The following is a 22,023-nucleotide window of genomic DNA, read 5'->3' on the forward strand; positions in this document are numbered from 1 at the left end:
ATTATAAAGATTTCTTAGAAGAATAATTGGGTGTTCTTGCAATATGTTCCCCATTGTGGTATGTTCTACACATGATCTTCATTATAGTCAGTGAAACAAAGGTAAGCCTCCTTCCAACATCTAGGCCATAATATTGCCATTCACAAAATACACTATATTATAGTAAGAGCAAATCTAGGCATGATAGCAGTATTGTGTTTAGCCCATGTTACAGCTGCTAGCTAATTATCTTTTGCTATACTGATGACCTAGTCCAGGACAATGTTTGTGAAATAATGACTGATGCTGTTATCTTGCTAACTGGGAAATTGATTTCTTCAGATGTTGGAATGAAATACATGAGAGAAGTTGGGCAAATGACACCCTCTGTGAACTGGAAGAGAGCTTAGAAATTAGCTTTTGACCAATTGGCAGTTGAGAAAAAATGAGGAAAGAGTTTTTAATTAACTAAGATTGTACAATACAGATGTTCTTGAGGACTAGATGAAGGTTTCTGTTCCAGGTGCATATTTGGAGATCAAGCATATTTTTACAAGGGCCCCAAAATGTCCAATGTTTTCTCATCCAAAGAGAACTAAAGCATTTAGCACTTCTCTATGAGTTCTTACAACTCGAGGATGGGATGGGATGAAAAAGGTGGAATATGATTTTTCGAGGGGATTATACAACATTGAAACCAACACATGACCCCACCCAGAAAGCCCAGATGCCATGAAGAGAAAACAGAGGAGCATTTACTGAACATTGGTGCTACACTGTTTTCTTCATCCTCCACTTTCCTTCCTTGCTGTCTTTTACATCCAGAATATCCTCCCAAAACCTGAAGGCCAATACAAAGCCTCTTTTTTCATGCACCAAAATTGTAAGCTTCTTTAGATCAGAGAGGATGCTCTGTATACTGTAAAGCCATGCACACTGACAGCTTAATATAATCTGGAAACATCTGTCATATTGCCTTATGGTGCAGCAAGGTCCAGATTTCACAGCAGGGGGTTCAAAATGATCAGCTAGACAGTAGCACAGAATGGCAAATAAATAAACAGGCTCAAATTATCTTACTTTGCACACATTATGCAAAGACCCAGCTCTCTGCAAAAGGCTCTAATCCTGGGAAAGGTGGAAGGAAAGAGAAGAGGGTGGCCAGCGATGAGGTGGATGGTCTCAGTTTCAGCAATGATGAGTGCACCATTGGGAGACTTGAAAGAACAGGTTAGGGATAGATCATCTTGGAGAAGATCTATCTATGTGGTCGCCAGGAGTTGAAAATGACTTTATGGCACATTATCCATCCATCCATCCATCCATCCATCCATCCATCCATCCATCCATCCATCCATCCATCCAGGCTGCATCTTTTCTTTTCTTTTTGACAAACTTCTACTGACTTTTAAAATATGTTATCCTTTTCTGCAGCAAAGTAGTGTCTATTGCCATATAAAACTTTTTGGCATCAGAGGAGGAAAAAATCCAATATAAATCCAGATACAAACCTAAGTAACAAGGCGGGCAGAAGGTGTACAGGACTTAGTTGATGGATGACCAGATAATTCCCTATAGATTCCCCAGGGTTTCTGATCCATTGTGGTGTGTTAAAAAAAAAAATCAAATAACATCTAAATAAAGATCCTTTGACCCTTGTGAACGGGGAGGGGAGGGGGAGGGGAGGGGAGGGGGAAACCCGAACTGGATGGTTTGAAAGAGGATACTCCTCACAGATTCCCGAACTGGAGGAGGCACCTGCTTCCTATTGCTTAGCTCTGTCTCTGGACTGCACGCGCCGGTTTTTATCTCGGGGTTCTAGCAAAAAACGAAGCGGATCCCGCCAAGGTTGAAGTCGGCCGTCGGGGCGGAGGAAAAGGTTCCTTCGCAGCAGCCAGAGGCCGTAAAACAGCCCAGGGTGAAACATCACCTGCGCCGCTGGCCGGGCTCGCCGGCTCTGCCTGCTACTCGTGGCTTCTTTCCCTCTTCGCCGATCTTAGCTGGCCGTCCGCCGGAGTTAACTCGGGTAAGGCGTCGTCCTCGGCTGAACTGGGTGCAGCGAGGGCGTCTCTGATGCGCTGGGGAGGCGCCTATTGCAGACCGGAGCTGTCGCTGCGGCCGCTGTTGTCCAGATTGCGGAGCGGACGTCCTCCAGCCGAGTGAGGTGGCGCCGCCGGGGCGGAAGGGACGCAGGCCTGGACGCAGACGCCTTTGGGTTGGCTTGTGCCAGGGGCGAAAGCAGGTTTATTGAGTCAACACTGCCATAATTTCTATTTTCTTATAAGTTTATTGGGGGGGGGGGTTGGATATAGTTTCAAATCTCGCGTCCGTAACCTCACAGTGATGCGTTAGAATTGCCTATCACTCTCCTGTTTGATTCTTCCTATTCCAGAGGATCTCGGGGATAGGAGGGTAGGGTTAAATTCTGTCTCTCAGTTACTCAGAGGACCCGTTGCTACGAGCAGTACAACTTTGGTTAAAATAACATTGTATGAGGAGATAGCGCAGGATATAGGTTGTTTGTTGGGAAGTGGATCAGCAAAATACTTCCTGCGCTTAATTACAGAATACTTTCCCAAGGGGCGAGCGGTATTGCTTTGCTCTTTTGTTCGTATCTTTGTGATCTCCTTCATCTTTGCCCCTTTTCATTCTGTCCACCCACCGCCTCTCTTTTCTTCCCGGTTTCCCTTCGCTGCCTCCCTGCCTTATAAGGAAGTGCCCAGTTAACCCATTGACAGCTCTAGGAGAACGCAAGAGATCCCCCCTCCATCCCAGGGCCTGCCCGCTCCTTCGGGTTTCTTCCCATCGACCTGCCGAGGGAACGAAGAAAGAGAACGGGCTCGGAGGAGGCGCTGGCCCTGCGGAAGAGGCCATCCCCCTAGCTCCCGACCTGGAAATGCATTTCTGGATCTCTTTCCATTCAAAGCTTGGTCTCCCATCTCATTAGGGACAGAGCATGCCTTTGAGCATGTGCAGAGCACACTTCCCTTCGACCTCTGAGCAAAGTTTTCTCCCATCTGCCGCTTGGGATGAAAGGATTTCGCAGAATTCGAAGATGAGCTGGCTGTCAGACAAGTTTAAGCCCAGCTGATTTTTTTTTTAATTAAGGATGTTTTGAAGGTCCTGAGTCAGTGCAGTTATACACTGATGATTCTGGTATACAATAATGTATGCTCTTTATTAATGCAATGCATGCTCTTTATTTTATACCATGCAGGGTTTTTTTTAAATAGTCTTTGCTTGGAAAATTTGGGATGAGGGTTATGTGTTAAACATTATCCAATTATTTTAATAATATTAATTTGGAAGGCTAACATATACAGTATTTTAATATGTTTATATGATGTGCATGGAATGTTGTGACTTCACAAACTCTCCAAGTGGTGATATAAAGTGTGGGGGGGAGGGGGGAGGGAAGACAGATGGGTTATGCATCTGCAGGTTACATGTGAGACAGATTAGCAGTACCTTATTAGTTAATAATTGTAATATGTTAAAAACCCATTGTGTTTGTTGAGACCTTCTGAGATTGCCTGAAATCTTTTGATGTGCTGAGTGAGAAGTTGCTAAATTCACATCCACCTTTAAATCCTACATCAGCCTAGCCACTCTAAGCATCTGATGAAGTGAGCTGCAGCTCATAAAAGCTTACACCTTTTAATAAACTTGGTAAATCAGAAAAGGTGCTACCAGGCTCCTGATTTTTTGTCACCATAGACTAACATGGCTCTTCTTGTACGATGTCTACATGTGGTGATAGGAAGGTTGTACATTTTAAGAAATGCTAAAGAAACAGTATATGATTTAATGTTGTAATGTTATGCATATAAATACCCTGGATTGATCAAGAATGCCTATTTTTGTGGAGTTCTCTTCCACTTATCTAGATGCAGTTCTGTATACTCAGACCTCCATAGGAAGCCAGCACACTGTAGCTACTCCATTTGTTCTCTATGGAAGACCTACATTGGAGAAGACAGAAATATGTTGTATTTGCTCTGAAATTGTTCTGAAACACTGGAGTCAGTGCAGAATTTGATTCTTTAAGTACAGAGCATGTCTTTGAGCATGTGCAGAATCCATGCTGCTACTATAACATACTATATATGTTAGAGCAGATGTTGGAGAACATCTTTGGTTAATCCAATGAAAGTGGATTAACTCTCCCTGTGCTCGCAAATGATAGAAAAGCCATCCTTTTACAGCTGTAGTTACTTGTTGGCTCTGCAATGTCTGTGGAGTCCTTGGGGTTCTCTGAGCTTGGTTCTTTTCTTGCAAACGTTTCATTACCCGGCTAGGTAACATCTTCAGTGCTAGAATGGGATGGGGTTTGCTTTCTGTTTATATACTGTGGCATGCCCTGCCAGTGTTGTTGGGGGTGGGGGTTTTGTTTTGTTCCTCTGGTAGTTCCCTGATTAGGGTATTGTTCACTGCAATATCTGTTTTCAGAATAAAACATCTTGCAATGGTGCTTTTCCTTCAAGAGTTGCAACACAGGTAGCCTGAAAATCAAGACTCCCCCCATTTTTTAGAAGGCTCGAAAATGCCTCTCTTTTTCTCTTCTCTAATGCCAAACAGATTTACATCTAGACGGGTTACTGATCTCAGCCATACCCAGCAGAAATGGCTGTCTATAATACAGATTCCACTGACTTGGGGTAAGCAGCAGTCAACAAGCAGGGCATGAAAAAAGAAGAATCAATGTTCACAAGAAGAATATGGATTTTTCCTTCATATTATGTGCACATCAGGCCTTTTTCCACTTGCACCCAACCATGGCACAAATGTGCCCCACCAATTACCATTTCCTCATGATGTCACCTTTATCTCATTCCAAACCCATACTTAAGGTAGGTTAGTTGTTTTTAGCTGCTCTGGTGTTAAAGTAGTATTTTCCTTTCTAAGCAGGCCAGATGTATTTTTGCTGTGGGTGCAAACTACTTCTCCAAGTATTTGCTTGGTGTTCCAATCAGCCTGACCTGAGGAAATGGGATCAGGCTACTGTATTGTCTTCTTTAAGCTGGTGCAGGCACTCCTGCCATGAGGCCAGGCACTGTTTTCCAAGGCCATTCTGCTCTGGGCAATAGAAGAGTCCAGTTCTTTCATATATGGCTCTCTCCCAGTACTCACCAGATCTCCAAACTGATCCCCTCAGAATGGAACAATGCTGGGGAATCCATGAATTTCAAATGTTCCCTGTATACTGCAAATAAGGCAACACATTTGCTGGGATCGTTCCTGAAGCAGGCTAGAGGTAGCCAGTGGCAGCAGTGATTTTTATGCTGGTATAGTTTTCTTCTAGCAAAAGAACTGGTAAATATCACTATAATTCAGCTGTGATTGGTTAACGATTTATAGCATCATTTAGCCATTGCACATTTGTCTGCGTTAGCAATGCATCACCATAGCAATCATTGAATGAAGCTATAAATCACTTGCATGGATCGCCTCCGTGTTCATGGAACATCTTGCAGCTATGCTTTGCAGATCTGCCAGGTCAAGGCCTTGTGGATAAGTACTTTCACGTGGATAAGTGCCACGTGAAACAGCCCATAATAGCAGTAAATAAGAGTATGGATGGCAGTGGGAAGGCAAAGTTGCTGTGGTTTTTCTAGTGATTTTGTTAACTGAACTGGGTTTTTGCCCAGCCTGCCTCCTTTGATAGGATAGTATGTCTAGTCCTGTTCTTGGGCCAGAATGTTCCGGTTAAACTGGGTAATGGGAGAGCTGTGGGTGGGAGAAGTGGTAGCGTGTGTCCTAGTTATGACAGAGCCTGGAATGCAGACCAAGGAAATAAGCCATTTGAGTTCTCTGACTCATTTTTAAAGTGAGAAGATAGGCCTCAACTGAGGTAGGGCTGAAGATGAATTTAGTTTCTAATTGTTGTTGGGACCTGGGCTGGTAAACAGTAGAATCTATAGTGGAGTTGCTCCCTGTTTTGCCACATATTCTTCTAGTGTGTATGCTTCAAGTGCTATTGTGGTGTGCAGCGCTGAAGATACTATCCTTTGTTCATGAACTAAGTTTTATTTAGGTAATATGCTCCATCTGATCACAGCTTTAATTGAGATGCTAATTAGCTGTATTACAAATACTGTTTGAATATTGTTTTTTGTTTCTTATTGAAGAATCCTTTCTTTAAAAAAAAAAATCCCTGTGGTAGGTAGCTTAAAAAAATCCCCACTGTCAGTAGGTAGCCTTGGGCCAGTCAAATGTATTTTGCGTAGTGTATCTGGTAGAAGATAAAATTATTTTGGAGTTACAACAAAATAAAATGTAGTAAGTATTTAAGGCAAGGCAAGTGTATGCATTACTAGTCAGCTACTCTGAGAAATGATTAGAAAATGTCATCTACTTGAGTTAGTAGCTTTTTTCAGATTCATCAGGTCACTAATATCCAGGAATAATCAAGTATAGGGCAGAGTGATCACTTCCAGCTAAAACTATTTCAGCATATCATCAATAAACTACAACATAACTTAAACAGGATTATTTCCCTGATACTACCATGCGGGATTGGCCTGTTTTGCATATGGTCAGCTTCCTAATCTTATTTTTAGGTGTTTCTTCTAGTAGAACTAATAGATTGGGGTTAGGATTAGGATCTCTGTTGCCCATCTGTTAATTATGTACCATCAAGTCAGCGTCAACTCTTAGCAACATAGATAGATTAGATAGATAGATTTTCTCCATGATGATCTGTCCCTAACTTGGCTCTTCAGGTCTTCCAACAATACACCCATCACCACTGTAACTGAGTCCATCCACCTTGCTTCTAGTTATCCTCTTCTTGTGGAGTTCTTGGTGCTCTGAGCTTGGTTGTTTGTTTGCAGACATTTCATTACCCAAGTAGGTAACATCATCAGGAGTTCTGATGATGTTACCTAGTTGGGTAATGAAATATCTGCAAGCAAATAACCAAGCTCAGAGAGCACAAAGAACTCCGACCCTGAGCTACAGATATTCTCTTCTTCTCTTTCCTTCTATCTTTCCTAGCATTAGAGCCTTTTCCAGAGAGCTAGTTGTTTGCATAATGTGTCCGAAGTAGAATAATTTGACCTTGGTCATTTGTGCCTCGAGTGAGAACTCTGGGTTGATTTGTTTGATGATCCATTTGCTTGTTTTCTTGGCTGTCCATGGTATTCTCAGGATCTTCTCCAACGCAACAGTTCAAAAGCATCAATACTCTTTCTATCTTGCTTCTTCAAAGTCCAACTTTCACTTCCATAGAGTGTCACAGGGAATACCATTGCTTGCACTATTCTGATATTTGTAGGTATAGACATATCACAGCAGCTGAATATCTTTTCCAAGGCCTTCATGGCTTCTCTACCAAGTGCTAATCTGTGGTGTATTTCTTGACTGCTTGTTCCTTTACTGTTGATGGTTGATCCTAAAAGGCAGAAGCTATCTACCACTTCAATATCTTCATTGTCACCAATTCTAAGGCTAGTTGTACTTGTCATTAGTTTGGTCTTCTTGCAGTTCCTTTGCACTTTCAGCTAGCAGGATCATGAGGTTCCCCACCCCACCCTGAGATTCAAATGGCTCCCACCTTGCTGGCATTTTGAAGGGCCTTACAGACCTGCCTCTTCCCTCAGGCCTTTGGAGAGGATGACTGATGTCCCTTAATTCCTTTCTGTTCCCCTCTAGGTTTCTTTTCTTTGCCAACATTGTTTTTTTGTCCTGTGCTGTTTTTGTGGGGTTTTTTTCCTATTGTTCTTTGTTTTCAATGTTTTAACAATTGTAAACCACCCAGAGTTGCTGGGAGTCGGGGAGTATATACATTTAATAGATGATGATGATGATGTTGATGATGATGACGACGATGATAGAAGCATAGCACAGATTATTGATGTTTCTTCCTCCAATTTTCAGACCATACTCATCTTCTTTCAATCCAGCTTGAAGACAGCGTTAGGTATGAAGAAATCAATGGAGCGGCAGGAATGGATAAGTCATCCTATTGCTTCATTTTGGTTTCTTAAGCCATACAATCCAACTACATTTTCCTCAGTATTTCCAACCTTGGCATTCCAGTTCCCAATCACAAGCAGCACATCTTGCTTGCACATTCTGTCAGTTTCAAATTTAACTTGATCATAAAAGTCATCAACCTCCTCTTCTTTTGCATCAGTGGTTGGAGCATAAATTTGGATGATTGTCATACTAAAGGGTTGTCCGCAAAGTTGATATTATTCAGTCATTGAATGCATTGTAGCCAAGTACTGTTCTTGCTATGCTCTTCCTAACTATAAAAGCAATTCCATTCCTTCTTTGTTTTTCATGTCCTAAGTAATAAGCAGTGTGATCTTCTGACTAAAGTGTCTAATCCCAGCCCATCTCAATTCACTGATGCCTAAAATGTTAATTTGTAGTAATTTCATTTCATCTTTCAGCTTCCCTGTGTTCATGGTTCTTACATTCCATGTTCCCACTGTAATTCTGTCTCTGCAGTTTTGGATTTTCTTTTCCTGCATAGCAACATCAGCAACTAGATATCCCAAAGGTTTTAATCTAGCCACTTCATAAATACCATTAGTACTCCAAAAGATCCTCAGCTCTTCCTCAGTAACATGTTGAGTACCATCCAACTTGAAGAGCCCATCATCTGGCACTATGTCATCAATTGTTTAATATTTTCTATCTGTGTGGTTTTCTTGGTAAAAATACAGGAGTGGTTTACCATTGCCTTCTCCCACACAGTATGAATTGATGCCTTCTCCGTTGTCACTAAAGTAATCATCTGCCTCCAGTATCTTTCTATATCGCTGCTGTTCAGTATACTGTAGGTGCCTGTTTGCTTTAGCTAGGCAGCTGGGATAACCTTCACGCCTTGGGTGACCCTGCTGGGAATATATACTCTGGGCATACGTTCCTGACATTCTCATCCCTCCCAGACCTCTCCCCATGAGACAGCACAGCAGGACTTGGGGGGGTGCCCATCTGTAGATGAATCATAAATAGTAAGTTATCTCATTACATGACTATTCTGAGGATAAATGAATATGGACTCTGCAGTTAAAAGCAGCTTAGGAATGACTAATAAATATTAACATTTTAAACTGTCTTTCTGTCTTCCAGATATATGGAAACAGCAATACCTTAGAAATGTTATATTTTGCTATGATTCTGGGTTCAGTTAACTTAGTGCAGCTATAGGAATATATAATGTTGTGGGACTGTATCTTTCTGTAGTGGGTAGCAATATCAAATCTGGGCTACAAAACAGCTACCAGAGAGTGGCAAATAGTTAGGGTTTTCTGAATCTCCTGTAGTGAGTGGTCTTATGGATTGGCACCTTGAAGCTGTGGGAGCATCCATATACACAAGATTCAGAGCTACAGAGATCTCTAATAACCTGGCCACCAAACAACAGGCTAGGTATATGCATGTCCTTCCTTCTCTTTGGCCTTGCTAGCATTCCCAAGTGGGTACACTGAGGAAATCCAGCTGTAACATGCCCTGATTTGCTTTCCTTCCTTTCATCCTGCAGACTTTGGGAAGATGGACCTTCCTTTAGAGGAGCCTCCATCAGAGCTTCTATCACCACCTCCAAATTCTGCTCCTATATGTGAGCTCCGGACTGCTGTGTCTTGTTTTGCAGAGGAGACTGTGTCATTGCTCTCAGTCAATGACTTGTTAAACCACTCCCTGCTCAGGACAGCTGGCAGCCTGGGGGCACAGCAGAAAGAGCAAGGGGTGCCCTTAACCATGGCCCGACGCAAGCGAGAATTCACCCCAGATGAGAAGAAGGATGATGGTTACTGGGACAAGAGGAAGAAGAACAATGAAGCAGCCAAGCGCTCTCGAGAGAAACGGCGGGTCAGTGACTTAGCCCTGGAGGGACGGGTTTTGGCACTGCTGGAGGAGAATGCCCACCTTAAGGCAGAACTCCTGGCCCTCAAGTTCCGCTTTGGCTTAATCCGAGATCCAGCAGAAGCTTCACAACCAGCACTTGCGCTTGCCAGTGAACTCCATCGGTCAGCCACTGTACCCCAGCACTTCCCAGTTGCTCATGAGCCACCCTGCTACCCTTGCACCTTCCGTCCAGAGTCAGCTACCAGCTCTGAGGACTCTGGCTTCTCCACCCCAGGCAGTTCCAACCTGGGAAGCCCTGTCTTTTTTGAGGACCGTGACAGGACAGAGGAAGGAACTATGTATGAGGGGCACTGCCTAGTACCTGATGCTCCAGCTGATGGAGCTGATCTGGGCCGCGTTGGCCGTTATGACTCTGGGGAGAGCATCAAAGGTCTTCCCCACAAGCTGCGCTTCAAAATGGCAGTAGGGTCAGAGGAGATAGCTGGAGAACAATCTGGACATTGCCTACCTTCTCCACCAGGAGGAACTTGGAGGGGGCTGGTGACACAGAAGGAGCAGCTAAGCACAGGAGGTTCTGCAGGTACCCTGGCATTTGAGAGTGGTTGTGAAACAGAACTCCCTGGGGCCCAGGTGTCTGCCCCCCAAGAACTTGGGTACCAGGCAGAGAACAGCTCCCTGCAGAGTCAGCTGGCCTCACTTTCAGCTGAAGTGGCCCAGCTGAAAAAACTGTTCTCTGAACAGATCCTCATCAAGATGAACTGAAGGGGGGAGGCAAGGATAGAAGGTGGTTGCTTTTCTTCTCTTCTTTCCTAGGGCTACCAGATATTGGGTGCAAAAATCTGAAATACCACTAGAGTAGTATCTAGAGCTAAATTTTTATCCATTTCTTTGCTGCCATATGAGGTCATCAAGAATTATGCAGCCCAAATCTAGTATCCTTATTTTCTCCCTATCCCATCTTTCAGTGCCTCACATGTCTATATTTGCATGCATTTAGCCCTGTGAGTTTACTTTTGCTGTAAAGGTTTGTAATAAGAACCCCCCCCCCCTTTAACTTTATGCCCTTTCTTGCTCTTTCCAGTGGTTTTCCAACATTCTACATTCAAGGAACTTCTTCTACATGAATTTCCCATAATGTAATTATGGGAGGGCACAGCTACTGCTAGCATACTGGAAGGAAAAACTGATGGGGCTCTGCAGCCTGTCAGTCTTTGGGAACTGTCCTGTTTTCCATGCCTAAGAAAGATGATGTTAACCCAGATGAGCCTCGATTAGATAAATGCCTCCCTCCCTGAAAAGCAGACATTTCCTGGATCAGGCCAAGAGATCATTGAGTTCAGCAGCCATCCAGATGCATTTTGGAAGCCAGAAACATGGATCTGAGGGCAAAAGCTCTTCATTGTTGCTCCCCAGCAGCTGTTACACAAGATACACATCTTCTGCATAGTCCTTAAGACTAGTAACCATTGACAGTTCAATTAAGGCTACCTTAAATGAACTACAAAACTCTGAATGACCACTGGATGGCAGCAAAGACCCATTTAGCAATGGCCTGGATTTTTGCATCCTTGATCTGGTAACCCTAAGCCTGCTCTTCCATGAAGCTATGTATTCCCTTTAAAAATTAGTGGCCATTGTGTCTAACTGATCTGGGCTTCTGGGAAACAACCATTAGAAAATTGTTCCTGTGTATTTCCTCAGCCCAAGTAGATTCCAGGCTGCCTTTTATAGCTTCCTTCTCCCCACACCTGTTTGGTGTGTCTAGGTGGAAAAGTTGAAGTAGATTATGATGAGCACACAGATGTTCTAGCTAGGCTCATCAACTGTCAAGATGGGTAAACACAGTGAAATTAGTTAGCAAACTGATCTAGAGTCAAGACTGGATTTCTCATGTCTTGAATTGCCTTTCCCAGTACTTCAGATGTGCCTGGAAACCAAGTCCTCCGACCATCCTTCTCAAATGCTAAAGGTACTCTGCACGTGTTCCAACATACCCTTCTTTATTCATATTTGATCTGTTTCAGTGTGAAAATGTGGCATTGCAAACACTCAACTGAAGAACAGTTAGTTGATTAGTCATCTGTTTTTGAAGTTTGTTATTTCAGTGATTTAATAAACACATGGATTACTGTATCCTCAACATGTATTCCTTTTTGAAACATGAGCACTGTACTTTCAGTAAATATTTTCAGTTGCCAGCACAGGGGTAACTTTTGTAACCTTCCCACCACTTCTTCCATCATTTTTCTCCTAGAGAATAACTTTGAAGAGTAAAAAGATGAATATCTATCTAATGGCTTCTGACTATAGTACTAGGAACCTTCTATCTGGAAGAATGAAAAATATGGCCTTAAACTTATTTATTATTGTATGTCTCTGTTTAAAATCCTATTTTGGATCTGACCATGATGGAGAGGGGCAAGTCTCCCCCTCCACTCAATTTCAGCTACTGAAAAGTCTTTTCTCCCACCATCTTCTTTTGGTCTTCTTAAAACCAACTAAAAATGAGCTTGGGAGATTTGCTTTGGAGGCAGGGAGAGCCCATGAGTGAACAATACAAAGCTGCTACTTCTTGCTCTCCCCTCCATTGCCTTTTCCTAGTATAGCCTAGCCAAGGTATGTTTTCTTATCTCCAATCTAACCTGGTTAAAAAATGTGCTTCATTTGAGAGCAAGAAATTCTTGACTCTGTTTTCACTTGGGAAACTGTTTTATCCACATAGGGTAATGGCAGCTCCCTAGTGTGGAAAAAGGTGCTGCTGGCTGGAAGTTATGGGTCTTGTAGTCTAAGAGAACTGGAGGGCAATGGAAAGATTGAAAGTTGTATATACATGTTTGCTGTCACAGAAGGAGCTGGATTAGTCTATGGTGGCCATAACATCAGAAAAAAATCTGGGAGCAGCTTTTCCAGCTAACAAATTTTATTAAAAAGCATAAGCTCTCATGAACTACAGTGCACTTCATTAGATGCATGGACTGGTTAAATTGATGTAGGATTTGAAAAGGGGATGAGGCAGGGTGAGGAAAAGAAAGAGTACTAATGGTGAAGTAAGCTACAGCTCATGAAAGCTTATGTCTTTTAATAAAATGTGTTAGTTGGGAGCTACCAAACTCCCACCAATCAAAAGTTTTCTAGGTAATTGCTCTGGCAGGTCAAGGTCTCAAGATAGAAATGTACAACTATGTCTCCCAAAGCTTTGGATGTCTCTACAGCATCATCTCCCAATTGCTGCTGAATTGGAATTTGTATAATGTGATAGTATATATCAAGAGGTCTTTGTGAATTCACAGGAATTGATCCAATAGCCAGCACATAGTACCTTTTTGTGATTTTTTTTTCTCTTTGTAAGCCAAATAAGGCAAGTTACTAGTTTCAGTCTCGGGCATGTGAAATAATTTAGACAATATTTCATTACAGCACCTAAATAAGCAGGTTTTCTTTCCTCCAGTTTCTGCCTTTCTATAACCTTCTTGATAAGCAGTGGTGAAGTACCAATAAAACAATAAAGCAAAGGCTTAATTTATATATTCCCCTCCAAGCATTTTAAAGTAATGTATCACTCTACTGGATATATGTTTAACTTACCGTATTAACTAAATGTGTGCATTGCTATTTCTCAACTACCTTCTGCGGGGCTTGACATCTTCCTACTTAGAGTTAAGTAAGGGGATTAAGTAGGTTGGCTGACAGTCTCTCTTGGGGTAGCAGATCGTAATTTTCCTGCTTCTGCTTTCCATTAAGCCATCTGTGTCAGAACAAAGTGTCCCTCAGTGTGCATGTTCAGGGGTTTTGGAGCCCCTCTGGATCACTTCAGATGTCTTTTCTGGACTCTGCCCTGGAATAAATCAGTGTTTAGCAATTCAGCACTACCTAGTTCATCTCAGAATCACCAGCCACCTTTTCTCCTTCTTCCCAGAATTCCAACAAATTATTTCATGTCTCTCCAGATCTCTCTTCCCCCTTACCAGCAGCAGCCTTGCCTGTTTTTCCTGTGAGAAAGAGCCACTTCTATGAAAAAGGATATTATCTCTACCTCTCTCAGAATAGGATATATGTTTGGGTAAGTGCATCACCACTCTGGGCCATATCATGCTGTCACAGAAGGGAAGAAATATTAATTGCTTGGAAAGTAATCATGTTTAATCCATTTATTAAAATCAAATGCAGTTCTTCTTATGACTCCTACTTTTTGGAGGGAAACTTCAAGCTGGCTACTCAAATGATAAGTATAGTCTTCAGCTCAAAAAAGACTGCAAACTCCTGGACTGTGGCAAAAGGATAACCAATGATACAAGAAAGAAAGGAAGTGACTCTATCAGATGCTTCAGGACAGCCATAGTGAGTGAGTGAATGTGTGATCTTTCAAGGAACCATGATATTTGATGGATGTGGTGAACCCTTTTCAGCAACATGTCAGTAATGAGAGGGGCCAAAGCAAAACTGGGTGTGCCCATACCATGCTATCTCATTTGCATATCAATATCCATTTATGGACAGACACACAAACACACACAAACACCTATTCATAACACACACTTTCTTTTTGATATTTAATAACTTCCTAGAAAAAAAACAATACATTGTGTTATATTACACAATAAATCAGTTAAAAATATAAATTCCAAATAAACACAAATCAGCGAAGCAGAATGAATGCACAGCTATAGGAGTGAAAAAACATGCAAAGGGATTAAAATAGATTTAATGATGTGTGCGCGCATACACACACACTCATACACAATTACATGCTTAAATACTGGAAATGGATGAGAAAACTGACTTTTAATACTGGAAACAGTATAGCTCTACACACACACACACACAGAGAACAATGACACATTAAAAGTGTTCACTAACAGTACTATAATGCAGTTTATAACAGACCATCAGGCTATGTCCCCTCATCCTGCTCTGTGAAGTGGGCCCCATCATTTCTGAAATGTGCACCACTCTTGTGCAGTCCAGAAATCTAACTAAGCCTTCTCCAACTGGATGTTTTCTGCAAGTATTGGAGTTCAATTCCCATGCTAGCTAGGGTTTATGGGAATTGAAGTCTTCCTCAGATCTCTGGATTGAAGGCTAGTCAAACCTCTTAAAATGTGACTTCTGTCTCTTTGTGCAGAAGTGTAACCTGAAATCATCTCTCTCTTTTCTTATTGTGTAATTTTTGCAGAGATGAAAGAACCAGAAATGTTTGCTTTCCCAGGAAAGGGGGAAATTACTACAGAGAGACAAACTTATGTAACTAAGTAAGTTTGGACATCTGTATCCCTAGCTATAAAAACTGGAAGCAACTTTTTTTTTTTTTGTAAATCTTTATTAGCTTATAAAAAAGCAACTTCTTAATTTAAATTCTTAAATGGGCTCCATTTCCCTTTGAATAAAACATTTCTTTGGAAGGATAAGGTCTATGGCTTTTTAATAATAGACATAATAGTGATGTGGCCTAAACTATTTACTCACTACAGTAAAGGTGCCATGCTGACAAGTTCCAGAAGGGGGCGCAAGAATACTTCTGCCCACCCAGCATGGATGTTTCTCTGACTTCTACCCACCTACTGGGAACAGAATCAGCCATACATGTTTCCAAGGATGTGATACCCTCCAGCTATGCAAGGCCAAGGATAATGAGCATTGTAGTCTGACACATCTGGAAATCTCAGGGTCAAAAAGCCTGCTTGCTATTCTGCTTATCTCTGTGCACACTTCCATCATTTCTTCAGTTGTGTCCCCTTGACTGAAGTTTATTTTGCAATCTCATCAGGGCAAAACCCTGTCCTATTATATCCTGTGAAACATCAGATCCCCTGCATTACACAGTCATAATAAACAGGGGTGTCTACAGGGCAGAGTCAAAAATGTCAAGAAGGTGGCCATGACAGCATGATCAAAGTTCTGTCTGGTTTTTATGAGGGGAGAGAGTTTTGAACCCATTGTTGTGGTCATTTTGACTTTGTTGACCCTACCCTGTGGATACCCCTGATAATAAAGCTGCTCCTCGCTTAGGTTTTATTTTGCCCATCCCATCCCACTCTTTCCCTGCAAATTCCTTTTCCCTGGCTATCCGTCCATCAATTCCTTTATTCCTCCCCACTTTTCTCTGATTTCTCAGGTTCCCACTTTCTCAACTGCAACAATCAAAGTATGGTGAATTTCCGAGACCTGGACCTCCAAGATCTTTGCTAAAATAAAGTGATCTAATGCTTGCCTTCAGTATAATAAAAAAAAATTAAGCATGGTTCAAATATAATAGATAAAACCACAGCTAACAACTTGTACTGGGGCTTCTTCAGGCCAGGTGCCACTTGTTTCTATGATCCTTGTTCCCCTACCAGTATTTCTCAACCTTGACAACTGTAAGATGTGTGGACTTCAATTCCCAGAATTCCTCAGCCAGCCATGCTGGCTGGGGAATTCTGAGAGTTGAAGTCCATGCACCTTAAAGTTGTCAAGGTTGAGAAACACTGCTCTAACCAATTGCAGCAAAGCCATTGAGTTACACCTTCAACACAAAAGTCAAGAGATGCCAAAAAAAAGTAGAAATAAAGTCAAACATTCTGTTGATATGGAAGAAGAAAACAAGAGACTACACAGCAATCTTTTATGTAATGGCTTCTGACAATAAATGTGCTCTCCAAGCAGTCAGAGTTTAAAATTTCAGGGACACTTTGTTTCTGGAAGCAAATGACTTACTCCAGTGTTTCTCGTGTTTCATGTTTCAGCATGCTGGCTGGGGAATTCTGGGAGTTGAAACTCACACATCTTAAAGTTGCCAAAGCTGAGAAACACTGACACACTCATTGCAGAATCATTCAGAAGGAACCAGATTGACTTGACTTGACTCTTCTTTCTTAACTATTGGCTGCTCCCCTCTCAGTTAGACACACCGCCTCTGGACTCTTTCAGAACTCTTTTTCCATTCTTTGCTCCCAAGTCTATATTTCATAGTATCAGCTATACTTAGAGCCAAGGTCAGCGCTGCCCCACAGAATCACAGAGCTGCCCTTACCATTGGGCAGAAAAAGTGGAAAGGTAATGGATAAGGGGGAGGGGAGAGCAGCAGCAAGACACTGGAGGACACAGCTGTCCTGTGCCCTCCAAAGTAGCCCGCACCGCCATATGCTATTTTGCCAAGTCCTCCATTTTATCCAACAGCTCTGGGAGGAAAAATCCTCCAGCCAGCCCTAATCCTGAGACTGCAGTTTGCTGAGGTTGCTGACTCCTCTCTGTTGACTTTGCATTACGGTTCTCGTCGAAGGAGAGTGAGCAAGCGTTTTTTCCATGAAGGGCATGGTGGGTGGGGTCAAAAGAAGCCGTGCAGAGAGCCAGAGCCAAAAGTGGATGGAGACCTGCCCATTCTCTCTCGGAATCCCTGTTTATTGACATTCTCTTTTCTCTTTCATAGAGGAAGAGAGATGCAGAAAACTCTTGACTCTTTGCAGCCATCCTGTGATCATCCATATTTTGGCAGCCTAGATCTGGTAGCCCTACTTTTAGCAAAGCTGAGGCTGCAGAAAAGAGACAGGTAGTTCTGGACTGATCCCTTGCATGATGATGGTGGGGGTGGAAGGTAAGATTAAGCCAAGGGCCACATGACGTTAGTCAAAAGCCCATTGATTCTCCACCCTTGCTGTTTTAACAGGTTAAATCTGTGATGTAAATCTATGTTTTCCCATATGACCCCCCAATCAAATTAATTCCATGGAGGTCATGTTTGTCAACCCTCTACACTTGACACAGTTTCTTTAGCAATTAACACATTACATGAAATGTTGTCAGATAATCTGCCCAGGACAGAATAGACAATGGAGAAAGGGAAGGGAAACTGGCTGGTTTACCAGTTCAGGAGTTGTATGTACTTAGGAGGAGGTGAATTACTGGAACACTCCTTCATAAGCTCATTAACAGATAACTCTAAGAAGAGTATTATAATATGACTGTAGAGGTGGGATTATTTTATTTTATCTTCAGTTTTACTGAAAACCAGAATGGAAGAAGGTCATTCCTGAACAGTAGCTAAGGCCAAAATGTAGCCAGTTTGGGGGTGTTGAGAGTTGGTGGTGGCCTTGGGGGAAAATGAGAAAGCTGGGGGGCCATGGAGGCAGAAGAGGGACAATGGGAGGGGGGAAGTGCTACAATAGGAGTGCCCATGGTGCAGGATGGTGTGAGAAGTAGTCAAGAGCACTCATGCAGAGGTGGGACTGGATGAGGCTGCATGGCAAAAGGCAGAAGGGTGTGTTTTTCCAATGCAAATCTCCCTCACAAGTGGTGTTTGTTTAGTCTTGCTTCTTTACATGGAAGGATGGAGTCCATTTTGATAGAAAATAGCAATCCACCCCTGTAAAAATCCATGGAACAATGGAACAAGAATCTTACAGAAATAGTTTTACCCAACTGTTCAGTAAGCACTCTAAGTTTGCTGCTGTCTTTGCACTTCTACCCACCATTATTATGATTCACAACCATGAGAAGAGCAAGGTCTGCCTTAGTTTCCTCCATGGCCTGAATAACGGTTAGTTGGGCTGAGGCAGCAGATTCTGGGATGCCATTTAAAGATCACAAATGGCCAATTATTTCCATTATGTTATTTTAGTACTGTGTGTGGGGGGTATCATTTGGATAATCCCAGCACCAAGGACTAACTAATGAAAGAGAAGAGGAGGTATGCTCCATTTTAGCAGCCATTCTGTTCTTCAGTTTCCTTATTTTTCCTTGGATGGAGGGTTAAGGATGGGTTTTCTTGACAGATGACAAGCTTGTGGACACCCTGCCTGGGGCACACTTTGATTTCTTTGTCTGGCTCAAGAACAATTTCAAGGGTCTTTTCTTAAAATAATTATTTGTTTATTGAAAAACTTAATACACAAAATGCATATACATGCATGGTAACTGGGAAATCATATATGTAAGATTCTTCATATATGCAGTGAATGCCATTCACCCATGCTTAATACTTAATAAATATTCTCTGCCTGTCTCATGAAAGACCTGTTACAACATTTTGCCAGTCTGGCTGCTAGACAGTAAATTTAACAATATCCCTGCATGGGAGAGATTCTGCTGGAAGAAACAGAAACAGGATCCCAAGGGCTTCACTTCTGTACTGCCTCTCCTGTGTGGCCAGTGACCTGACTTAGTAACGCCTCTCCTAATCCTTTTCCATTTGAATTCAGACGAGAAGAGCACTTTCGTATTTTTAGCTGACAAGTCTTTGGACATTTATCAAATTTACTGCAATTTTTATATCACCTGTTTTACTGTTTCTGGGGGTGGCCAACACATCTGGTCAAGTTGGTGCAGTCACTGTACACAAATCAGGAAGCCACTGTGCGAACACCATATGGAGACCCTGATTGGTTCAAGATAGAGAAAGGAGTGTGACAAGGTTGCATTCTTTCACCTTTCTTATCCAACCTGTATGCAGAAGTGATCATGACGAAGCTGGAACTTGAAGAATCAACAATCAGAGTAAAGACTGGAGGAAGGAACATCAACAATTTTTGATATGCTGATGACATAACTCTCCTCTCAGAAATCAAAGAAGGCCTGAAACATGTGATCAAAAGGATTAAAGAAGAAAGTGGGAAATTTGGCCTCTTCTTGAACATCAAAAAGACCAAGCTCATGACCACTGCGAGGAATGGAAATGTTAAAATAGCAGTTGATGGTGAAGAGATTGAATGTGTGCAAGAATTCACTTTCCTAAGATCACAGATTGATTGAAGCAATGAATGCAGTCCAGAAATAAAGCGCTGAATTGCACTAGGTCACACAGCAATGATGAACATGAATCAAGTATGGAAATGCAAGGACATCAGCCTGGCAACTAAATGCAGATTAGTCCGCAATATTGTGTTTCCCATAGCTACCTACAACTGCGAAAGATGGACCATGAGAAAACTAGACAGGAGGAAAATCGACTTGTTCAAGTTGTGGTGCTGGAGAAGGCTCCTGCGCATTCCTTGGACAGCAAAGATGACAAATAAGCAAGTTCTGGAGCATATAAACCCAGACATATCACTGGAGGACAAAAATCACAAAATATCACCTTACTTATTTCGGCCATGCCATGCAATCAAACTCACTGGAAAAGGCAGTTATGCTTGGAATGGTCAGAGGTAAAAGGAAATGTTTTAATTTAAATAAATTTAATAAAATAAAATATATATTTTATATTTTTAATGTTTGTTGTGAATCGCCCAGAGTTTCCCCATTGGGGGGAGATGGGCGGTTGAAAAATTTAATAAATAAATAAATAAATAATAATAAATAATAATAAATAAATGAGGCTGCCAAAAAACATGGTGGCTAGATACCATCAACACCAACCAGAGCATAAAACAACTCAAAAAAGCCATACAAGATCAGAAAATGTGGAGAGAGCTGGTCCCTAGAGTCACCGAGAATCGGACACGATTGAACAGATAGCATCATCATCAACGTGCTTTGGTCTTCATTTTAGAAAAATTCCTAAATTGCATAGGATTTTGCCATTTAGGATTTTGTTGTTAATTTATACTGCTCTCAGTTATGATCTTGGTCTTTGCCAGCAGCCCACAACATTTCTACAAAGGACCCACAAGGACTCTTGAAAATGGAAATTTTTTTTTCAATTCACAAAGGGTTTCTTGAGTTCTGCATCACAACATTTCCAAATTATTTTGTTTCCCATATGCGTATTTATGTTATATCCATTGATAAATGCACACTATCCCACCTCTAAATAACATAACTTACTCACTGTTAAAATTCTGAATTCCAACCACTCTAGGGATGAAACACATGTATTATGCAACACACACATTATGCAAAACGTGTCCGTTATGTGCACACAACATATTCCACACAGCTCCGGCCTCACTATCCCACGGCCCACAAATAGAGAATGCGGAGAAGTTAGAATGTGGTGAGATTTTGGCCACTGATGTGTCCATCTGAAAGACTTGGGTTTTCTACAATAAATGAGTAACAATTGTGAGAAGCATAACGCCATCCTCTGCAAATAGGGCATGGTGCATCATTTAGGTGCAGAAAATGGGACACTAACTGCCTCCCCTCCATGTTTCAGATCACATTCAATTATACCTCAGGGCACACCAAGAGCAAGTCACTCGTTTATAAAGTGTTAAATGATTTTAGTGAGAATGTATTTATGCCCCAGGATTGTTTTAAGAGTGACCATCTGGCCTGAGCTTAAGGCAGGGGAAGCACACCAAGTTCCTGCCACTCCCCAGCTTCATTTTCATGACCTGCTGTTGTTTCACCTATGCAGGGGCCGTTGCTCATCTAGAGTGAAGAGCAGCAGAGCCACGCCTGATTTTAAACGTCCTTTTTGCTCCTCTCTGCCCGCATCTCTCAATATTCGGCTCAAAGAAGTAGGCAGAAAATGTTCTCCAGTCCTCTCCTGCAAAACCAGATTTCTGGAGCTGACCAGAGTATTACTGCTCACCCACAACCCTGGGGGAGAAGTTTTTACCCACCCACAGGATTGTTCCTAAGTGCCATTTTTTACTTTTCTCCCATAAGGGTCATCAGCTCCATCGTTTCCCCAATTACATCCCTGGAAAGCTGGACTAAAATAGTGCCCTTAAGCAAACAGGAAGTTTCAGGGGCAAGAGAGAGGAAGCTGCCAATCCACTGGATCCACACCTTTGTTGTCAAGGGAAACCTTTGTCCCACCTCCTTCCTGAGGCCTCCCAAGTTGGCTATGGAGGAGCAGTAGCTTTTGACCCACCACAAAGTTTTGCTAATTGGCTTATCTGATATATTGATCTGTGTGCTGTTTTAATTTTTAATACAGTACTAATAATTCTGTTAATTCTTAGGTTATCTTACAGATTCATGTAAACCATCTTGGAAGGATAATTTATATGGAAATGTGGTTTTTTAAAACATCAAACAAGATGGCTTTTAGAGAGAAAAATGTAGAGCTTTATAATATAATCACAACAAATGTTCTCAATATGCTCTATTTGTTAAAGGCAGCTGGATACTGGTAAGCGCTATGTCCCATGAATCACCACCTCTGCTCAGCTGAAATAACTTTTAGAATTCCCATTAATGAGCAATCTCAGTTTCCATCAAATGTATCTATCAGACTGGTATATACAGTCCACCTTCCCTTATAAGCTCTTGGAGCAGAGAGATACAAATGCTCCTTGTATGGGATTTTGCATGATTTCCACCACCACCCTTGGAAGGGGGGGGGGGCGGATTTCTCTA

The 22,023-nt window shown here is 42.0% G+C and overlaps 1 protein-coding gene across 5 annotated transcripts; it reads left to right on the forward strand.

Moving 5' to 3' along the window:
- Positions 1-2,069: 2,069 nt before the first annotated feature.
- Positions 2,070-15,091, forward strand: LOC103059855 (uncharacterized). Of its 5 annotated transcripts, XM_088137697.1 has the most exons (3): positions 2,108-2,221; positions 9,258-9,363; positions 9,476-15,091. In XM_088137697.1, exon 3 carries the CDS (start codon positions 9,487-9,489, stop codon positions 10,561-10,563), a length of 1,077 nt encoding a protein of 358 aa, XP_087993823.1. In that variant the 5' UTR covers positions 2,108-2,221; positions 9,258-9,363; positions 9,476-9,486; the 3' UTR covers positions 10,564-15,091. The 5 variants fall into 5 exon arrangements, with proteins under 5 accessions (XP_007439619.1, XP_087993823.1, XP_087993821.1 ...); XM_007439557.3 differs by lacking the exon at positions 9,258-9,363 and having other exon boundaries at positions 2,070-2,221; positions 9,476-15,084; XM_088137695.1 differs by having other exon boundaries at positions 2,111-2,221; positions 4,558-15,086.
- Positions 15,092-22,023: the final 6,932 nt, after the last annotated feature.

This window comes from Python bivittatus, unplaced genomic scaffold, assembly GCF_059951505.1.
Source record: "Python bivittatus isolate LINGU-HERP-01145 unplaced genomic scaffold, Pbiv_v1 ctg000220_np1212, whole genome shotgun sequence".
Classification (NCBI taxonomy): Eukaryota; Metazoa; Chordata; class Lepidosauria; order Squamata; family Pythonidae; genus Python; species Python bivittatus.

What these genes read in the sequence shown, in the direction of transcription:
- LOC103059855 (XM_007439557.3), top strand. Translation starts at nt 9,487, where the DNA reads ATGGACCTTCCTTTAGAGGAGCCTCCATCAGAGCTTCTATCACCACCT.